The sequence below is a fragment of the Martes martes genome (genome assembly GCF_963455335.1).
Source record: "Martes martes genome assembly, chromosome: 18".
NCBI lineage: Eukaryota > Metazoa > Chordata > Mammalia > Carnivora > Mustelidae > Martes > Martes martes.
Window position 1 is genome coordinate 25,502,032 of NC_137906.1, and position 21,974 is coordinate 25,524,005.

General features: G+C 42.6%; 1 protein-coding gene across 1 annotated transcript in view; it reads left to right on the top strand.

Annotated features, from left to right (window-relative positions):
• DNAH3 (dynein axonemal heavy chain 3) overlaps positions 1-21,974 on the top strand; it is a 116,444-nt gene that overhangs the window by 70,675 nt on the left and 23,795 nt on the right. Inside the window, exons 29-40 of the mRNA XM_080830446.1 lie at positions 1,089-1,197; positions 1,420-1,533; positions 2,248-2,424; positions 4,773-4,864; positions 5,730-5,949; positions 6,521-6,655; positions 8,164-8,275; positions 10,180-10,421; positions 13,700-13,800; positions 16,156-16,261; positions 18,690-18,819; positions 21,637-21,882. Of these exons, the coding sequence (XP_080686572.1) occupies positions 1,089-1,197; positions 1,420-1,533; positions 2,248-2,424; positions 4,773-4,864; positions 5,730-5,949; positions 6,521-6,655; positions 8,164-8,275; positions 10,180-10,421; positions 13,700-13,800; positions 16,156-16,261; positions 18,690-18,819; positions 21,637-21,882 (1,784 nt within the window). The remainder of the gene's footprint in view (positions 1-1,088; positions 1,198-1,419; positions 1,534-2,247; positions 2,425-4,772; positions 4,865-5,729; positions 5,950-6,520; positions 6,656-8,163; positions 8,276-10,179; positions 10,422-13,699; positions 13,801-16,155; positions 16,262-18,689; positions 18,820-21,636; positions 21,883-21,974) is intronic.

A 21,974-nucleotide genomic window follows, 5' to 3' on the forward strand; every position in this document is an offset into this window, starting at 1 on the left:
GATGAAGGACTCTGGCAAGGAGTCTCCAAGCTCAGCCAGCCAGTCTGTTGGTGAGACGCAGTCATTCCATGCTGAGGAAAATGCTTTAGACTTTTCTCGATACTCATACCATTAGAAATCTGACCTCTGTGAATGTGTCAACTTTGCGATACTTAGACTTTCTTTGATTTTTGTATATTCCTTAAAGTGGAATTTTTTGTAATCATAAAGATAATTCTTGAGAATTCTTTCATTCAAAGCCAATCACTTATTTTCTGTGTTCTGTGATTTTTGGTCTTCATTCATGCATTTATTTCACCTGTTACTCAATAGCCATTTCTTAAACACTCCTGTGCACCATGCATGCCATCAAGAAACCCTCAACCTAATGGGGTTAGAGGACAGAGACGTAGTTGGATGAGTATAAGATGGTGTGTTAACTGAAACCATAGAGGCTCATACAAGGGCTGTAGAGCCACAAGTGAAGAACATCATTAATTTCTAACATTTATTTTTGCCCTACTCTTACCAAACTGAATGAAATACAGATCCTGAACTCAAGAGTTCATAATCCAGGGAGAGAAATATATTTATTTCCACCACTCCATTAGCACTGGTGATCTTTCAAATCTGGAGTTTATGAAGACTTTTAACTCTTATTTGATTCATTTATGTATGTATTCATTTATCCATTCAGTCATTCATTCAAACAAGTGTTTATGGGTGCCCACGCACCAGGCTCTGGGGTTAAGGTGCTGAGTAAAACAAATTTTTTCAATGATGATATGTTTGTCATATAATCAGAAAAAAATTAAAGCTATTTGTATGAGTCAGAGCAAAATAAAGCAAAAGTCCATTTCTTTCCTGTGTCTTAGGACTTGGGTACCAAATTCTTTTTTTTTTTTTTTTTAAGAGAGGAAGAGAGTCAGGGGAGGTACAGAAGGAGGGGGAGAATCTTAAGCAGGCTCCACATCGAGCCTAGAACCCAATGTAGGGCTTGATCTCACAACCTTGAGATCATGACCTGAGCTGAAATCAAGTCATTCACTTAACCGGCTGAGCCGCCCAGGCACCCCACTGGACACCAAATTCTTATTTTTTCCCCTTAGGACACTGATGGGGGCTTTGAAGCTGAACCTTGGGGGAGCTCCAGAGGGACCGGCTGGTACAGGCAAGACAGAAACCACCAAAGATCTGGCCAAAGCTTTAGCCAAGCAGGTAGGGAAATGCGGTCCATTCTTAACCTCTCTTCCCATTCCTCTCTGGACTCCTGTCCAGGAGAGTTGGCGTGAAGTTCAAGATGGTTTAGGGGGAGAGGTAAAGTGCGGCCCCGGCTCCTGCAGTGGAACAGGAAGAAAAGAGCCCTGTATTTCACGTGCAGAGTAATTCATATAGGAGAGAACCCATCCCTAATGGTGCCCACATCTTCCCTCTCTCCAGTGCGTGGTCTTCAACTGCTCAGATGGTCTGGATTACAAAGCCATGGGGAAGTTCTTCAAGGGGCTGGCCCAGGCTGGAGCATGGGCCTGTTTTGATGAGTTCAACAGGATTGAGGTAATGCAGCAGCTGGCCTGCAGAGCAGGGGTTGGGCGTGCAGTGGCCTTTTTCTGGGCTCTCAGCTCCTCAATGACAGGGCCTTATGTGTCCTCTAAGACCCCTGCCCAGAGTAAGTACCCAACTAGCTAAACAAAAACAGACCCAGGAAGACAAAGTACATATACATCCTCATTGTAGTCATTCACGCACTCATTCAAAAATTTACTGAGCAGCTAGTATATGTCAGATACTCTGCAGTTGTTCAGGACACAAAGCTAAGTAAGAAAAGAGTGATACAATTTAGCAAAGGTAAATAAAAGTTAAGCAAAACAAATAGAAAATGATAGAAGTCTACGTCGTGGCATAAAGCAGCCATCATAAAAGAGAGGGGGTGATTAATTCTATTTGGGCGGGGAATTTAGGTCAGGAAATGTAAACATGCAATTAGAACTAGTCAACACTATATACATATGATGGGTCAAACATTATGCTGGGTGCTAGAACAAAGATAAAATACTAGGGAAAGTAGTAACACACACACGCACACACACACACACACACACACACCAATTTTCTTTTTCTTTACCAAAACCCGAAATCACTCTCCTCATTTTGATGTGAAGGTCTGGTTCTCAGATGAGTTTTGTCGTCGCCAAGTGAGGGGGCCTCGGGCAGCGTGGGGTGGTGGCTGTCACAGCAGGAGCTTGCGTCAGCCAGCCACTCTCACCCCAGGTAGAAGTGCTGTCTGTGGTGGCTCAGCAGATCCTCAGCATTCAACAGGCCATCATCCGGAAGCTGAAGACATTCATCTTTGAAGGCACCGAGCTCTCTCTCAACCCAACCTGTGCTGTCTTCATCACCATGAACCCCGGGTATGCTGGCAGGGCTGAGCTTCCAGATAACCTCAAGGTAAATGTCAGCATGTATAAATGCTGTGTGTACTTTATGGTATAGAAACCTCCGGAAGTAACCAGGGATCTCACGGAGAAGGCAAACAGCGGGTGGCACTTTTTGTCCGTGAGAAGTGGTCGTGGAGCAACAATGGTGGTAAGATAGGCCCCAGAACGTAACTACACCCTCAACAAGGTGTCATGGGGAGGTGTGTATATATATACAGGATGAACCATGGCAATTAGGAAACAATGGACACTGGAGTAAGGGTCACCATTTCGTCTACAGGGGGTCAGACAGCTAATATAAATGAGAGGAACCAGCTGGGCATGGTAGGGACTCTGACAAATGCCCCATCTAGAGCAGCAGCCCCTCCTTAGCCCCAACCTACTGTTGCCAAGCAGGAATTGTCAAGTCTTCTCATTTTTCAGGAAAAACCAGAAATTTGGATTTCTACATCTGATTTTGTGATCCTGGCTCAACGCAAAAAAAAAAAAAAAAAAAAAGTCCCTGTAGGCCAAACAAAAGCATCTAATTATAAGACAGCATCAAAGTTAGACACAAAGAGCTCTGGGAAACCTGGGCTGAACCAGGGGCACTTGGGTGGCTCAGGTCGTGATCTCAGGGTCCTGGGATCAAAGCCCGTGTCAGGCTCCCTGCTCACTGGGGAGTCTGCTTCTTCCTCTCCTTCTGCCCCTCTCCCCACCTGTGCTGTCTGTCTCTCTCTCTCAAATAAGTGAATAAAATATTTTTCTTAAAGATTTTATTCATTTATTTGACAGAGAGAGAGATCACAAGTAGGCAGAGAGACAGGCAGAGAGGGGGGCGGGAAGCAGGCTCCTCGCTGAGCAGAGAGCCCAATGCGGAGCCCAATCCCAGGACCCTGAGATCATGACTGAACCTAAGCAGAGGCTTAACCCACTGAGCCACCCAGGCGCCCTAAATGAATAAAATCTTAAAGCAAACAAATAAACAAACAAACAGAAAAAACCCTAGGCTGAACCACGTGGAGCTCCCCTTTATTACTACAGTTAAGCTGAGGTGGTGTCCACACCAAAGCAGGCTGTTCCAACCAGCTGCAGAGATGATAAGGAAGCATATATGTCTCCAATGCCTACTGCTTAGCTGGCCCGAGTCATAGCATTGCAATAGCCCTTGGTCCTGCTGCTAGTGGAGAAGGACGGCACCTCTGAAGGGAAGAGAGAGAGTCACCAAGGCCATGTGCAAGGGAATAGGCTGTGATGACCTTAGCCTGCTGTTCGCATGGGAGGAAAAACCCCACTCCTCCTGTGGGAAGAGACCCTAGCAACCCCACCGCATGAAAAGAGGTACCAGAGAGAGACGTCCAGGCCTGCTTCTGTATGGATTTTCTTCTAAGACATTGCTCCATCCCGTTGAACCAAAGACACAAGAGAGACGTAGCCAAACCCACATTAGTACTTAACCTGACAGAAATGCATCCACTTTCTTTGCACTCTCCAGATGGAAAAGGGTCAGGGGGATCTTAGGAATGGCTCCTCCCCTCAAGGCCAGGATAGGCCAGTGAGTACCAAAGTAGAATTTGGACCCACAGTTCTTCTTTTTATCACTCAACTATTGTGACTCACTCCCTGCTACACACACACAGCCCTCCCAGCCAACAAGCCTGTTAGGTCTGCCTAAGTAGCTTTCTTGAGATAGTGTGGTATAGCAGAAAGCACCAGGGGTTGGTGTCAGGGAGCCTGGGTTCTAGCCCTGGCTCTACCTCTAACTAACTGCTAGACTTCTCCTCTAAGATCTAAGGTAATATCAATAGCTGATGTTTATTGATCTCTCACTGTTTGCCACACACTGTTCTAAGCACTTCACTTATATGATATCATTTGTTCTCATGAGAATGGTACGGTTGCTGGCCCATTTGAGATGAAGTAACTGGAGGGGTTACATTACTAGCCCGCAGCCACTAGGTAGCAGAGTCATGATGCGAATCAAGATCTGTCTGACTTCAAGATTCTTCTGATACATATTGGTCCTGCATTCCTAACTGACTTCCCATGTCCCTGTTGGACGCAGGAAGGGTCTGATGGTTGGAGGATGCTCCTTTGGCATAGGTGTTAGAATACCAGTGCCTAGGGCTTTCCACATAACCATTGAGGGACCTGGTATGACGATAAGTACCTAGCCAGCCTCAGTAGGGAATTTGGCTGAACAGTGGATCTGTCCAACAAAGGTAGTCCCTCTGCATTGGCTTCTCCTCCCACTTTCCCTTGCTTCATTTTACTGGAGTGGCCTGAACAACCATGCTGCTTTTCTTTGCATCTGTAGACATACCGCCACCCATTGCTCACTGAACATGTTCAGGTTCTCAATCGCTGTTTCTTTTCTAGGCCTTATTCCGGACAGTAGCCATGATGGTGCCAGATTATGCCCTCATTGGGGAAATCTCCCTCTACTCCATGGGGTTTCTGGACTCCAGAAGGTATGTTACATTGGCTTTCCAGTAGATTCTAAAGGCTCTGAAAGAGTGCCTTCTGTGTGTTGGATTCAAGGTAGGTTGCCCAATGGAAGAAAAGAGAGAAACTTGAGAAATGGACTTCCATTCCCTAGTTGATCTGAAAGTACATAGCCCTAGCTTTTGTTTTGACCCCATTCCTGGCCAAGAAATAGCCCAGATTCCCAAGAAAGGTCCTCTCTCTTTATGTATACTTGGATTTCTCTTAAAAAAACTGGCCTTTCTATCCCAGCCCCTGCTACACACACACACACACACACACACACACACACACACACTCTGCTTAAAGCAAGACTTTAAAACATGAAATTATTCCAAGATCAAATAGGAAAATTTTAGTATAATTTGGAATTAACATTGTTATCATCATAACATTTACTGACTTCAAAGAGTAAAGCATGAACATGGAAAAAAATGTCATGTCAGAGAAGTAAATAAAGGGAGTTTCTACTCAGTGACCTCGAGTCCCACTCTCTGGGGATTAACATTGTTAGTAGTTTGCTGTTTCTTCCAAAATGTGTGCATGTGTGTGTGTGTACTTGTACATTCACGTTCATATACTCAGAGAAGTATTACACACATAATTTCTTCTACGGTAGATTTTATACATATATGTGTGTGCCTGCTCTTTTCCTCCTAACCTTGAAAGAGTCAGAATGCTTCCTTAGCTCATCATGGTAACTATTAAAAGGACTTCAGATGATAGGGCTTCTCCATCAAGTCCATGAGCAAGCCTGATTCTGGAAGGGACAGGCACACGGATGTTGGGAATGTCTGCAGGCCGAAAGCTGGTACTCTCTGGTGGTCTGCAGTGGTGTCTCTGTCCTCCTAGTCTTGCCCAGAAGATTGTCGCAACCTACCGCCTGTGCTCAGAGCAGCTGTCCTCACAGCATCACTATGACTACGGCATGAGGGCAGTCAAGTCTGTGCTCACTGCCGCTGGCAACCTGAAGCTCAAGTATCCTGAGGAGGATGAGAGTGTCCTGTTGCTTCGGGCCTTGCTTGATGTCAACCTGGCCAAGTTCTTGGCTCAAGATGTCCCTCTGTTTCAGGTGAGGGCTTTGGGACCTCGACCAAGTCCTGAGACTCATTTTCTGAAGATGAACTGTGTCTCTGGCACCCTCTCCATCTCCAGCCAGCAACCCCACCAACAGATACCCTCTCCCAAATGGTTGCTCATAGTGATAGCACTATCCCTGTCTAGTTCCTGATTTTACTAAAAATGATCACTGATAGAATAACATCTGCTGTTGGGTTTGGGTACGTTTTTGTTTTAACCAAATGTAGTTTTCTTTCGTAATTATTTTAATGCCTCTCTTCCTAATCAGGCTGGGAGCTCCATAAATATGGAAACCATGACTATCTTATTCATTCCTAGTACATTAATTTGCAGATAATATGGACTTATTAAATCTTTGCCACCTTGTAAATTCATTTGGGACGGAAATCATGTCTTACAGATAGTGTTGGACTTTGTAACCGTGGATGAGTTTTGGCATAGAAAAATGAGGTTTGGAATTTTACAGAGATTTTTGCCATCTGTAAATCTCATTTTCAGAAAATGTTGAGGTCATACCTCTGACAATTCATCCTTTCCACCTTCTCTCACATTCTTATTAACAGGGGATTATATCAGATTTGTTTCCTGGAGTTGTTCTCCCAAAGCCAGACTATGAAGTTTTTATGGAAGTGCTGAATGAGAACATCAAAAAGATGAAGCTCCAACCAGTACCTTGGTTTATTGGGAAAATTATCCAGGTTTGTTCCATGCATCCCTATAGGGATGCACCTGTTGGACTATACACAGAAATCAGGAATTGGAATTGTGATAGATTGAACTCAATGATGGCACTCAGAGATGCCTGGTTAGAGTGGGAGGTCTCACTTCCAGGAGCTGAAGTTGAAATTCACTGTTTTTCCTCTGACCATCTCCCTTGGGATTCCTTTTTTTAAATTTGGGTATGAAACAAAACCTTTGGAGGCATTGGGCTTGAACTAGTCAGGACTTTATCAGTTTCCAGTGATACAAACCCAACTCAAACCACCTTAGTCAACAGAAGGGAATCTGTTCACTTACCTAACTTGAAAACCCAGGTGTAAGTTGACCTTAGACACAGCGGGATCCGAGAACCTTTCTCTTCATTTCTGGGCTCTCTGATTTACAACTTCATTCTTGGTTGGGTCCTAGTAGCCTCAGTCTTTGATTGTCCCAGGTTCAAGCCCAGAAGGAAGAAGAGCATTGCTCTCCAAATAGCTTCAGCATAGGTCTCAAGATTAGCTTTGAACTGTGCTGGTAAAGTCGCATGACCACCCTGGAACCAGTAACAGGGAGGATCATTTATAATTGACAGCATGGGTCCTAGCTTAGAAAATACCTTTTAGTGCTCGCTTCGGCAGCACATATACTAAAATTGGAACGATACAGAGAAGATTAGCACGGCCCCTGCGCAAGGATGACACACAAATTCGTGAAGCGTTCCATATTTAAAAAAAAAAAAGAAAGAAAATACCTTTTATCTGCTGAGAGTTCTAATCAAGTCAGAACTGCATTTAGGCGTCGAGAAAGGAAGTTTCCAATTTAAGTGCAATTTGCTAAAATGACCACTGTTTCCTTTTCCCCTTTAAAAGGAAATAGAAATGGCCTAATGAAAAAATTAGAGGCAGTAAAGTCAGACAGCCATGTGTCCAAATCTGGGCTCCGCCACTGAGGAGCACGGACAAGTTACTTAACCTCTCTCGGGCTCAGTATTCCCACCCCTAGAAGGTGGTTAATGATACCTGAGTGGATTAAATGAAATAATTTGGTAAATCACTTGATGCTTACTTAGCACATTGGTAGGTACAGAGCAAATAGGAGTTCCCATTTCTGAAATAATATGAAACATACACATATACTTATTTATCCAAAAGATATTTATTTATTTATTTATTTATTTATTTATTTTAGAGAGAGCACCTGCAAGTGAGGGGGGAGGAGCAGAGGGAGAGAATCTTAGGCAGTCTCCAAGCCTAGCACAGGGTCAGACACAGGGTTCAAGCTCATGACCCTGAGATCCTGACCTGAGCCAAAAATCAGGAGTCAGACACTTAGCCAACTGACCCACCCAGGTGCCCCTATCCAAAAGATATTTAAACTATAGATCATCAGACATAGAAGTGACTGTGGGAATCCCCTTTTGGTCTCACTTTCGTCATTGACTTCTGACTAGCTTACAGTTCTGGGAGGTTTGCAAGGATTAACTGCTTAAAATGATGGCTTCTTCCAGATCTATGAGATGATGCTGGTACGACATGGTTTTATGATTGTTGGAGACCCCATGGGTGGCAAGACCTGTGCTTATAAAGTGTTGGCTGCAGCCTTGGATGATTTATATGAAGGTAAATCTCACATCCCTGGCTTCCCAGGAGCATAGGAGTCCCCAGTAGGTTGGCTGGCTCCGTGGACATAATGCCAGACTGTTAGTCCTGCCATGCCTGGATTGTGACGTCGGAGCCAGAAATAGAACCTGGCATACAGATGTCTGCAGGCAGAAAATAAAGGTGGGGGGTGGGGGAGCTTCTAACAGGGGTTTTATGTGCATGTCATTAAGTGGAGGAATTTTCTTGAATTTCTCAAATGCTGAATAGTGGCTTCTCCGAAGGCTTTCCTATGAGAAACTCCTGCCACTGTCCTGAACAGATTATTCTGAAAGCCAATATTGCATGGTTTCTTTTTTCTCCTTTTTCTTTTCATCTCTTCTTCCCTTCTCTTTCCTTCCCTTCCCTTTCCCCTTTTTCTCCCTCCCTCCCTCCCCTTCCTTCCTTCCTTCCTCTCTCCCTCCTTCCCTTCCTTTTCTCTCTCTCCCTCCTTCGCTCCCCTTCCTTCCCTCCTTCCATTTAATGTAGAAGATAAAACCTCAGATTTTTGAATCAGACCCAGAACTTGGACAAATAACTAAACCTCTCTTAGCCTCTGTTTTCCCATCTGTGAAACGGGATTGTTGTGAGAATTAAATGAAATTATGCGGGAAAATAATCTAGCATGGTTCCTGCCCAACAAATGGAAGCTACGTGTATTGCCGGAGAAACAATTTTGGGGTTTTTTCTTTTATAAAAAGCAAGCCTGTGGTGTTTGTTTGTTTGTTTGTTTGTTTGTTTTGTTTGTTCTTAAGATTTATTTATTTATTTATTTTAGAGAGAGAAAGAGAGAGTGGAAGGGACAGAGAGAGAGAACCCCAAGCAGACTCGGTGCTGAGCCTAATGCGGGGCTTGATCTCAAGACCTTGAGATCAGGACCTGAGTTGAAACCAAGATGCTCAGATGCTCAACCAACTGTGCCAGCCAGGTGCCCCACAAAGCCTGTGGTTTTGAAAAGCAATGCCTTCTCTTTCCACATTCCCTTCTAGTACTTCATCTTAACATGTTTTTTCTAATAATATTTGTTGATTTACTGTTGGATTTTTGCAGTTTTTTGTTTTGGAGACTAACTTGGCCCTAGTAACTAATTAGGGCTTTTCAAACTTAATATTCTGGTCATTTGAACCCAGTTTAGGAAACTAAACAGAAAAGAGGCTACCGCATTGGTTTTGCCTTGGGATTCTGCAGAAATGGTTCTTTCTTTAGTTCATGGCTCAGGCACTCCAACTTCTCCTTACTTTGAAGGATCATTAAAAAGTCTGGTTATTTTCGGGTCTGTTATCACATGCACCAGATGTGCCACCTATCAGCCTGTGCCACCTATCAGCCTGTGTTGGATCAAAAATATGAATACAGTTCTGGATGACAATGGTGTGAATGTCTCAGGGGCCACTTGCCGAACAGCTAAAGAAGAGGTTTCAGGGCTATACTTCAGTCCTTCAGATAGAGGAAAAGTAACCAGTATTTTCCAGAATCTTTTAAATGTCAGCTGTTTCCTCATCACAAGTCAAAGCCAAGTTTCTTAGGGTAGCTGTGAGAGCCAGGTACATAAAGACACCTGGTAGCATGGACCTCTCTCCCTTACTGCTTGAGTTCATTTAGGCTCAGGCAGATTTCTTTGGCTCTGACCAGCACATTTGCCCTGTTTGAAATGAGACTCAGAAGAAAATATGATGAGAAACTAATGGGCAAAAGAACCTAACAGTTTAAGTCATTGCCCACCCAGATATCGTAATCTTTATAAGGACTGAGTACGAATTTTATAAGGACTCTCCTTGGAGGACATATTCATGAAGGTTGGTTGGTCTTCGAGGTGACATTATCTCTTATTTAATGTTCTGGTCTCAACAGAGCCTTTGTAACTCATTTTGGACTTTCTTGCCCAGCCAAACAGATGGATGAATTTGCTGTAGAGTACGAGATCATCAACCCCAAGGCCATCACCATGGGGCAGCTCTATGGGTGCTTTGACCAAGTGAGCCATGAATGGACAGATGGTATCCTTGCCAATACTTTCCGGGAGCAAGCGTCTTCAGTATCTGATGAACGCAAGTGGATTATATTTGACGGGCCGGTAGATGCTGTTTGGATCGAAAATATGAATACAGTTCTGGATGACAATAAAAAGGTACTACTGAATCTCCTATCAATTTTACATAGGTAAGGTATAAATCCTCTTATTCAAGTGAGTAATTAACCAAAACTATATAATACATACATCTATTAAACAAAGAATAAATGCCCCACAAGAAAGTAACAGCTTATGAGTTATGCTTCCATTTGTATTTGTAGTGGGTAAGCTATGTGTGTTTAGGGATAAGTTTGCATCATGGTTAAAAGCCTTGGTATTGGCCTCTTATTGGACCACTAGCTCTAGAATTGAGCTGTTGTATTGGGCAAGTCACATAACTTCTCTGAACCTCAATTTCCTCATTTGTAAAAAGGTAGTAATAAAACAGGGATATTGGCAATTAACCAAGTAGTACATACATAGTGCCTGATATATGGGATGGATGTTGGTTATCCATTGTTGTGTCCTTAGAGACTTAAGACAACCATTTATTTTGTTGATGATATTGTGGATTATAGACTTTGGAAGGGCTTAGCTGGGCTCAACTAATCATGTGATATCAGTGAGGGCAGCCAATGCTGGAGGATCCACACCCAAGCCTCAGTGCCTGAGGGCTCATTCCTCATTGGCATATCTCTATCTCTTCAGATAGTATCTCATCCTCCAGGCCTTTCCAGTTGGCTTGGGTGTCTCACTTAGTGATCTTGGAGTAGTCCGCTTCTTACATGGTGGTTAACTTTTCCAAAAGCCAGGAAGTGACAGCTTGCAGGAAATTGAGAGCTGTGCTTGGAACTAGCATAGCCTCACTTTTTCTCAATTCCATGAGTCCAAGAAGTCGCAGGGGCTGCCCAGATTCAAGGGAGTGGGGAGAGAGGCTCCACATCTTGATGGAGTGGGGCAAGGCCACTTGGCAGAAGCACACACGGGATGGGAGCTATCACTGCAGCAGTCTTTGGAAAAAACTTTCTGCCACCTAAGCATAGTGCCTAAAGAGCTTGGACCCCGAACCGGACAGCCTGGTTTCAACCCCTACACTGCCACTTGCCAGCTGAATGAACCCAGGCAAGCTATGTGCCCCATGTATTTGCACCACTTTCTGTAGGGACATACCTACTAAACACTAGGACTTCTGATGGCCTTTCCTTCCATTCCAGAAGGATTTGTGGAGATGTCTTTGTCCTTCTAGGCCTGCACTAGTCCATGACGGATTCCAGAAGGAGTCTCTCATGGGAAACAAGCAAATAAAACAGGAAGAAGGTGCACAGTTAAGTTCTATGTGAAAAACTGAGTAAGAGAAACTGAGTAAGGTTCATCATCTGTAAAATGGGGACAATAGTGTCTACATCATAGTGTTAATCAGGAAGATGAGATAAGTTAATATTCGCAAGGTGCTTCCAATGGTACCTGGCATAGAACAAGCATTATCTTACCGTAGGCTAAAATAAAATAAAATTTGTCCCCATTTTAAGGAAGAGTTTCTACACTGAACATACGTGATTATCAAATCAAAATATACTTTCCTACTGCATTAAAATTTCACAGGACTATGAGTGAGTCATGCTCAACAATGGAAGGCCTAATTATCCAAATTACATACACACCCTAATTATAGCACATGTGTGATTTTGATTACATAACATAGAAATACAAAGGTTTTATTACACGATATAGGCTATGTTATATAAACTAATTGTACAAATGTACTTGTTGGTCTTGAGATAAGTATAAAGAGTCATGATCAGTGAATTTCCTGATGACTCTTCTCTTCCCTGGGTGTAAATCAAACTACTATCAGAGATATGGGTGTCTTTTACTTTTCTTGATATTCAGAGTTGACACTGCTGGTGGTGTCAGCCCCATAAGAGCTATGACCTTCCTGGAGACACATGTGGTGGCCTCTTTCCAGGTGTGTTTTATGTAGGCCAGGTAATGCACAAGGGAATTTTTTTTTTTTAAGATTTTATTTGTTTATTTGACAGGCAGAGATCACAAGTAGGCAGAGAGGCAGGCGGAGAGAGAGGAAGGGAAGCAGGCTCCCCACTGAGCAGAGAGCCCGGTGCGGGGCTCAATCCCAGGACCCTGGGATCATGACCTGAGCCGAAAGCAGAGGCTTTAACCCACTGAGCCACCCAGGCGCCCCTCTGTACAAGGGAATTTTTAAGCGCATCTCTGGGTGAGCAGCAGGGAATGATGGGGTTTTCTCTTTGCCCCTGAAACACTAAAGCTTCAAGCAATCCTTTGTCTTAACCATCTCACTAGAACCCATGTTGTCACATGGGAAGCAGTACCACTGCCCCATGTATTTGCACTACTTTCTATCGGGACCTACCTACTAAACACTAGGACTTCTGGTGGCCTTTCTTTCCATTGCAGAAAGGATTTGGGGAGATGTTTTTGTCCTTGTAGGCCTGCGTTAGTCCATGACGGATTCCAGAAGGCGTCTCTCATGGGAAACAAGCAAATAAAACAGAAAGAAGGTGTGCAGTTAAGTTCTATGTGAAAAACTGAGTAAGAACCATGAGACTTGCCACAGTCTGATATGATAACCTTGGTCTTCCATCTAAGGCTGCAATTCAGTGACTCTGACCTCCCTATTTATTTATTTTAATTTTGTGGGTGTTTTTGGGTTTTTTTTTTTCTTGTTTTTTTTTTTTTTTTTTTTTGAGAGAGAGAGCATGCATGTTTGAGCAGGTATGGGAGGTGCAGAGGGAAAGAGAGAATCCCAAGCAGGCTACCTGCCCAGCGTGGAGATCATGACCTGAGCTGAAGTCAAGAGCCAGATGTTTGGGTCATCTGGGTGGCTCAGCAGGCTCAGGTCATGATCCCAGGGTCCTGGGATCGAGCCCCACATTGGGCTCCCTGCTCAGTGGGTCTACTACTCTCCTTCCCACTCGTGCTCTCTCTTGCTATCTCTCTCTCTCTCAAATAAATAAAATCTTAAAAAAGAGAAAGAGAGAGTCAGACACTGAACTGACTCAACCATCCAAGTGCCTGCCAACCCCCCCCTATTTAAAATCACAACTTACCCAGCCCTGGCTGAGCATTCTCCAGCCTCCTCTTCTATTTAATTTGTCTCCAAAGCACTTTCATCATTTTATATGCTGTATGTTTTGTTTATCATCTGTCATCTGTTTCTTCCCAGCAGAATGTAAATCCCAAGAGCACAGGGATTTTTGTCTGCTTTATTCCCCGTGCCTGCCCCTGACGCATAGTTGGTGCTCAAGAAATATTTGTTGAATGAATTTGAACCATCTCTGTCTGCACTGAGGCCTTTCACTTGGGGATGGAATTTAACCACTTTGCCTGACCTCCCCACCTCTGCTTTGCCCTTTCAGCTGTGTTTAATGAGTGGAGAGATTATCCAGATGAGCCCCAAGATGAGTCTGATCTTTGAGCCAGTGGACTTGGAGCAGGCCTCTCCGGCCACTGTGAGCAGGTTAGTCGGTCTTGCCCTCGCACCCTGAGGGAACATGTGGCCTCACTGACCCAAAAAACCCACAAATGTGATTAAGCCCTAGCAGATCACCTACAATATTTGTTGTCCCTACAATTTATCCTAAAACCAGTCTGCAGTCCACAGTGCTGGTAGGAGTCTAAAATCAGGCAAGCACGTCGGAAAGGAATCGAACTTTATTTCCTAAAATTGAAACGTCACATGCCTCATGACCAGCGATTCTACTTCTAAGAAATTTTTGCCCACCTACAACAAAATTCCTATAAGAATTTTCCGACTGGCATAGTTAACAATAATAAACACTGGGAAAAAACCCAAATACCCATTAACAGGAGTGAATTCATGTGTAATACAGTCACAAATTGTGTTTTTTTATATTTTATTTTATTCTATTTTATTTTCATCACAGTAAGCGTACTCTCTAATCCCCATCACCTATCTCACCCATCCCTCATCAACCTCCCCTCTGGTGACCATCACTTTGTTCTCTATAGTTAAGAGTCTGTTTCTTGATTTGCCTCTCTCTTGCATTTTCTTTTTTCCTTTGCTCATTTGTTTCTTAAATTCCACGTATGAGTGAAATCATATTGTCTTTGTCTTTCTCTGACTGACTTAGTTCACTTAGTGTAATATTCTCTAGCTCCGTCCATGTTGTTGCAAATGGCAGGATTTCATTCTTTTCATGGCAGAGTATATTCCATTGTATAGATATATCACATTCTTTATCCATTTATCTATCTATTCCATGATATGGCTATTGTAAATAATGCTGCAATAAACATAGGGGTGCATTTACCCCTTTGAATGAGTGTTTTGTAGCAAATTGTAATATTTATATATCACTCAAAATAAATGAGTTGTACTGACATGGAACTCTATGGATAAATCTTATTAAATACGTTTAGTATAAAATCTCAGCAATATTATATATTAAGTAAGCCCACAATATTACATACAACATAGTGTCTCCCTTTAAACCTCTAAAAACAACTAAAATAAATGTATATACATTTTAGGAACATATAGAAATATTATAAAACTATGTAAGAAAAAAATCAGGAGACGGGTAACCTTGAGATCCAAGATAACTGTGTTATCCAAAATAACTGTTTCCCCTGTGGGGAAAGCCAGGGGTATAGGATAAGGGAGACCATCAGGGTTAGATGAAGGTTATTGTCAAGATCCTAGCTTCTGTCTAGGAGGTGAGTTTATGGGCACTCACTACATTATTGAAAACAGTTAGCTAAGAAAGGCCATACCTGGGCTAATGATAGTATGCTAAGGATGATCATTAATCTAATCCTGTGCACCTGGAGTTCATAAAAAAAGTGAAAATCAGTCCACATTCCAAAAAGCAATGTCAAGGAGTAGAAGGAGCATTGGCAAGTTAGACCAACTTGGACTAAGTTGGACCAACAATGGCCACTCTGGCCATTGCCAATATCTAGCTATGTTACCTCTTCCAACTCCCTCAGCCTCTCTGAGCCACACATTCCTCCTATCTAAAAAACATGACCATTAAGAAGAATATTGAGAGATAAAGGCCATTAAGACCTAGCATAGTACTTGACATGCAGTAGGTACTCAATGAATAGCAGCCATATTAGTAACAAACAAGAGAACACCTAGATGTAACAGAATGGAAAAAAAACATACTACGTAAAATATCAGTACATGCTAATAATAGTGTTAATAATTTCTATGGATTAAGAGTTTTCTATGTCCTAGAAATGGTCCTGAATTATTTATTGACATTTTCTTATGTAACCACTACAATAGCCTTATGAACTATGTGGGTTTTTTTTTTTGTTCTGTTCTGTTTTGTTTTGTTTTTAAAGATTTTATTTATTTGACAGAGAGAGAGGGAACACAAGCAGGGGGAGTGGGAGAAGCAGGCTCCCCGCTGAGCAAGGAGCCTGATGCAGGACTTGATCCCAGGACACTGGGATCATGACCTCAGCCAAAGGCAGATGCCTAATGACTGAGCCACCCAGGCGCCCTGAACTATGTGTTCTTTATATTTCTTGATTTATGACAAGGACGTAGACTTTCAGAGACAGTAAAGAAACCTTGCCCAAGGGTACTCAGATAGTAGAATCTGGGGCTGGGATTTAAACCCAGGTCTCTCTAACTCCCAAGCCCCAGCTATTATCACTGGTCTCCACCCTTTCCTGACAAAATCTGGGTACCTTCCCTTTGGAGTGGAATTTGTGAGGGTCTGTGCCCCAACCCAAACTCCAGCCCCTTACCTTATCAGGACTGCCTGCATTTACCTCACCCCTGTGTGCTTGGGAACTCGGGTGTGGACCATGCTGGTCCTTTCTTTGTGCCTGCCAGGTGTGGGATGATCTACATGGAGCCCCATCAACTAGGCTGGAAGCCCTTGAAGGACTCATACATGGACACCCTGCCTGCTAGCCTCACTGAGGAGCACAAGGAGTTGGTGAGACCATCATGTTCCTCTCCCTCCCCTCCCTCCCTGTCTCTATACTCCTCATTACTAAGGCCTTCTAGGTACATCTTCACCTTCCTAATTCCAGGATGCGAGAAGGGGCAGGGAATTCCCTGCCTGTCTCTAGTTATCGTCCATCCTGGCTGCCTGACATTTTCCCAGCTTTCATCTCCCTGTGGCAGGAATGGGATAGCATGGTCCATTTCTCCTTCTACCTTCTCTGTCACTCCCTGTCTCCCTGATGCTTGAGAAACATCCTATGTGTTGGATGGAATGGCACACCTTTCCCCATTGCCCTACTTGTGGAAATGTCTCTAGAAGTTGCTCTAGAGGTAGGCCAGATTAGAAAGAGCTGTCTTCTGCTCTGTACCGCCACTCCCCATCCTGGTGACCTCCACTCCATACCTCCCATTGCTGTGGAGCTGGGACCAGTTTAGAAAAGTTGTCTTACGACTACTAAGAGTGTCTATCCCCTTCTTCCCTTCCTAAAAGAGGGATGAACATTCAGGTTAGGTGAGTACCTGAGCACAGTCTCAGACCAGGGAAGCAGGAAGGGAGAACTCAGGCTTTTGGTGTGTCTTGTCCTCCCTGTGTTAGTAGAGTTCCCTAGGAAGGTTTCCCATTGAAGAAGCCAAGAAAGGTTGAGTTGGGTTCTCTTCCCACTGCAGAAACATTCTGGTGAGCTATGTAGGAAGGCCCTGTTCCTGTCCCATTTATATACATATACAATGAGTATAATCACATACATTTATATGCACATCCGGAGACATCTATGCACCTGGACGGGAAGCCTTCAGGGACTCCTCAGTGTCCTTAGCTCAAAGTCTTTTTTTTAAAGATTTTATTTGAGGGACTCCTGGGTGGCTCAGTCAGTTACGCATCTGCCTTCCGCTCAGGCCATGATCCCAGGGTCCTGGGATCGAGCCCTGTGTTGGGCTCCTTGGTCAGTGGACAGTCTGCTTCTCCCCCTTTTCTCCTCCCCCCAACTCATGCGCTCGCTCTCTCTCGCTCTCTCTCTCTAAGATGGGCAGAGGGAGAGAAAGAAAAGAAGCAGACTCCCTGCTGAGCATGGAGCCTGACAGAGTGGTTCATCCCACAATCCCAAGATCATAACCCTAACCAAAATGAAGAGCCAGATGCCACCCACCTGTGCCACCCAGGTGCCCCTTAAAGTCTAACTTATCAGGGCATCTGAGGCTGGAATCTGGCCCTGCTCACCTTTCCAACCTCATCTCCTACCTTCTTCCTCCTCATTACCCTGCAGCCCTTGTGTTTTGTTCCATTCCTGGAAGACCCCAGGTTTCATCACCTCAAGGCTTTTGCACCTTTTCTTACTCTTCCTGAAAATGTTTCCTATTTTATCGTGTGAGGGATGATTCACCTTCATCATCCAGGTCTCAACATAAAGGCCTCCTCCTCTAAGAAGCCTTCCCTGACCCCCATATTAAACCCTTTCTGTTACTCCCCGTTGTAAAACCTTTGTTTCCTGCTAGTACTTGACATGACTTTTAAGTCTTTTATTTATTTCCTTGCTTGTTTAGTTATTAGTCTCCCTGGCCCCTCAGTAATCTCCACAAGGGTAGGGACCTTATCTATCTTGTCAATTGTTTATCCTCAGCACCTACAATACTGCAGTTAGCAATTGCTCCATAAATATTTGTTGGCTGGGTGCATATACCATATCCATGTACACATGTGTATTTATGTACACATTAATGTGTCTATTTATAATACAGATATACATCCACATATATACACATCTATTCATGTATTTATTTAGTGATGACCTGCCTATTTCCAAAAAAATGACTTAAGATAAATTTTCAGTGACAGCCACAAATATGGTATAACAAAAATGAAAAAAAAAAAAACCTTAAATAAGAGGAGAAAGAAGGAATTTTTTTCTAAAAAGAGTAACTGGGGTAGGGAGCAGAGACAAGAATCATTATACTCCCAAGTAAGTACATACAGAGAATTACTGAAAATGAGCCCCAAACTTAACTCTGCCCTTCCTGTGGCCACTTTATACAGGAGTCCAGCCTCAAAAATGCACAACAGTCATTTGAACATCTTTTAGAATTCCTAAGGATTTTTGTACAAGCAAGTCAGATACTCAGTCTAGGCCCTAAAATTTTTTGTGCATCTCATAGCTGACCCACAGTAGCTCCAAGCCTCTCTGAATATCCAGCTCTGGGCAGTGAAATGGAAGGGATGGGCGTGGCCTATGGGCTGCACAGTCCATTAAGTAGGAAGCTAAGAGTCAGAGGCCTTAGTGCCCCTTGTCTTTTCCCCGATATACTGACACTCAAAAATAACCAGCAACCTTACCAGCATCTCCAGCCTTCCAGAGGTGTACCAAGCCCATAGTCTTAAACTCATTTTTTTAAAATAACATCTCAAATTTCATTTCTACCTTCAGATCAATGACATGTTCATGTGGCTTATCCAGCCCTGCCTGGAATTTATTCGCCTTCAGTGTAAATTTGTGGTCCAAACATCTCCCATCCACCTTGTCTTCTCAATGATGAGACTGTATTCCTCGCTGTTTGGTACGTGCTACCTACAATTCTTAAGCCAAATGAAGGTGGGTAGGTGCGGGATATTTCTTCTGTTCCCATCCCTTCTATTGCTGCCACCTCCATGAGTCACAGTGAGACCAGAATTTTAGTCTAGAACAAGCAAGCATTTGGAGTGTAGATAGCAAAGTTTAGTGGAAAGAGTCCATGGGTTTTGGCTTTACCCTTAATCTTGGATTGATTTCCTGGGTATTTTTATGCACTTTACTCCATTCTTATCTCATGTTAGGTTCCTCATCCACACAAATAGCAGTTTCTGTCCCTCTTTACCTAACTAGGATATCCTGGAGGGAAATGAATTTAGATGATACATGTGGGGGCACCTGGGTGGCTCAGTGGATTAAAGCCTCTGCCTTCGGCTCAGGTCGTGATCTCAGGGTCCTGGGATCGAGCCCCGCATCGGGCTCTCTGCTCAACAGGGGGCCTGCTTCCTCCTCTCTCTCTGCCTGCCTCTCTGCCTACTTGTGATCTCTGTCTGTCAAATAAATAAATAAAATCTTTAAAAAAAAAAAAAAAAAGATGATACATGTGAATGTGTCTGAGCAAAAAAAGATCCCCCCAAAAAAGGAGACTGCGAATTTTCCCATGCTAAAGAAAACTGACAAAACATGGTTATACCGTTAAGAGAACTGATCATATCAGTATACAAAACTAGGGACCCTTCTTTCGGACACAAGAAATACAATAAATCATGGAAACATTTGTTTAATGGACCTAGAGAAGTTCTCTGTGACGATCTCATATAAATCAAATTTTGTTGAATTCTGTAGAAAATGACCAAAGATGTGTCAATTTGGAGAACTTTTTATTGGATGCCATTTCTTTCTCAAGATGGCACATAATTCAAAAAAAAAAAAAAAAGATGGCACATAATTCAAATTCAAGATGGATCTTCCTACAACTCCTGTTACATGGACATTTTCTCAACTCATTTCTTCCAAAAGCATTACAGGTGCAGATAAAAAATACAACCTGGTGAACAGTTGAATGGAGACTTTCTTTGGCTAAATATTATGTGATTTTCTGAAGTTAAAATTACAGGAATTACAGGCAATTTTTTCAAAAGCACACTAACTTTATACGGTGCCAGATATTTGCATCATTAGTTGTAAATTTTGAGTATTTTCTCAAGCTCTGTTTCCTGTCCTTGTGTAGTATCTCCTCCAGGAAAGAAGGCATCTCATGAAATATGGACTCATTGTCCCCAACACTGAGTGACGTAATCTCTTGCCTTCCCAAATATATAGCCATGAGTCCTTATCAGGAGTGCTGAAAGACACACAACTACTAAATACTGGGGACTGGGTTTGAATGCACACATACCTAATTTCAGAGCCCTACCTTTTACTCTGTCAGTGCTAAAATGCAAAAAGCATGGTAACTATGATCAACAAGGCCTTGAGATAAGGAATAATAAATACATTTTTAGCCTTGCAAAAAAAAATTGCTAAAAGACTATATTGAGTCACATAGCTCTTCACCTAGGCTTAACGTTAACATCTTATATAACCAAGGCACAATGATCAGAATAAGAAAATTAACATTGATAATATATACTATTAACTATACCACAGACTTTATTTGAATTTCACCAATTTTTCCTCAAATGTCCTTTTTCTGTGCCAGAGGGTCACATTTTTTTTTTTTTTTAATTGTTGCATCTCGTTCATCTCTTCTAATCTGGGACAGTTCTTCAGCCTTTCCTTGTCTTTTCTTTTCACATGCTCCACAGACCAAACCAGCTGGGTGCCGCTTTCCTAGTCTTTTATAACTTTGTCACTTGATAAATACTGGCCAGTTATTTCATAGCCTGTCTCTCAACTTAAATTTACCTCATGTTTTCTCATAATTAGATCAGGGTTATGCATATTTAGTAAGAATAGCACAAAAGTGGTGATGCATTCTTCTCGGTGCATGATTAGGGGGTCCATGAAGATAGATCTTATGAAGGCTCTTTGTCCAAGTTAGCTTTGGCCAGAGCCACATTTCTCCACTGTAATGTTCTGATTTTCCCTCATAATTAATAAGTATTTGGGGGAAGATAATTTAGAACTCTGCAAATATCCTATTTCTCCTCAAATTTTCACCCACTGATTTTAACATCCATTGGTGGGCCTTGCCTACCACAGAACAGTGGCATTTGCCTAATGTTATTTTCCATTTCTATGTGTATTCCTTTTACATTTACTAATTAGAATTTTTCTGTAAGAAAGACTGTTCTTCCCTATTTGCTAATTCAGTTATTTACTGATTGAAGTATGGGCTCACGGATGTTTATTTTATTCTATGGGTTATAATCCAATTCTGTAATTATTTTGTTCCTCAAATGTCTTCAGCCATTGAGCGCTCCTTCAGGTTGGTTCCCATGTCCTTTCACAATTACAAAAACATTATAATATATATACAAATATACAAAATATATTAAAATATGTTTAAATATAAAATACATAAAAAATAAAAATAAGAAAAGGGACACCTGGGTGGTTCAGTTGACTAAGTGTCTAACTCTTGATTTCAGCTCAGGTTTTGATCTCAGGATCATGAATTCAATAAATTGGGCTCCATACTGGGCATGGAGCCTACTTAAAAAATAGAAAAAAAATAGAAAAATTCTTAAAAACTAAGAAAAAATGTATGTGGATAAACTATCTGGCATGTGATGGCCACTCAGCCACTCTCAGTCCCTTCCCCAGAGCCTTTGCAGAAAAGACCACCCAGTTTACATCGTTTAGATCTGTATATAAGCAGGTATATGCAGCTTCTCCTGAGGTTCCTTTTTCTTGCTTTTAGATGAAATCAAGAAAATAGATGAGGAGGAAAGAGAATTACATGAAGGCCTGACAAGTCAACAGATCTTTCTCTGGCTGCAAGGTCTCTTCCTCTTTGCCTTGGTGTGGACCGTGGCAGGCACCATCAATGCGGACAGCAGAAAGAAATTTGATCTGTTTTTCCGGAACCTGATCATGGGTATGGACAATAACAATCCAAGGCCCAAAAGCGTCAAACTCACCAAAAACAACATATTTCCAGAAAGAGGTAACAGTACCTGTTTGATTTGTCTTGCTCTAATAATTTGGATCATATGGTTCCAAATCCAACCAAAACATTTGGCCCAAGTAAGGGCGTCA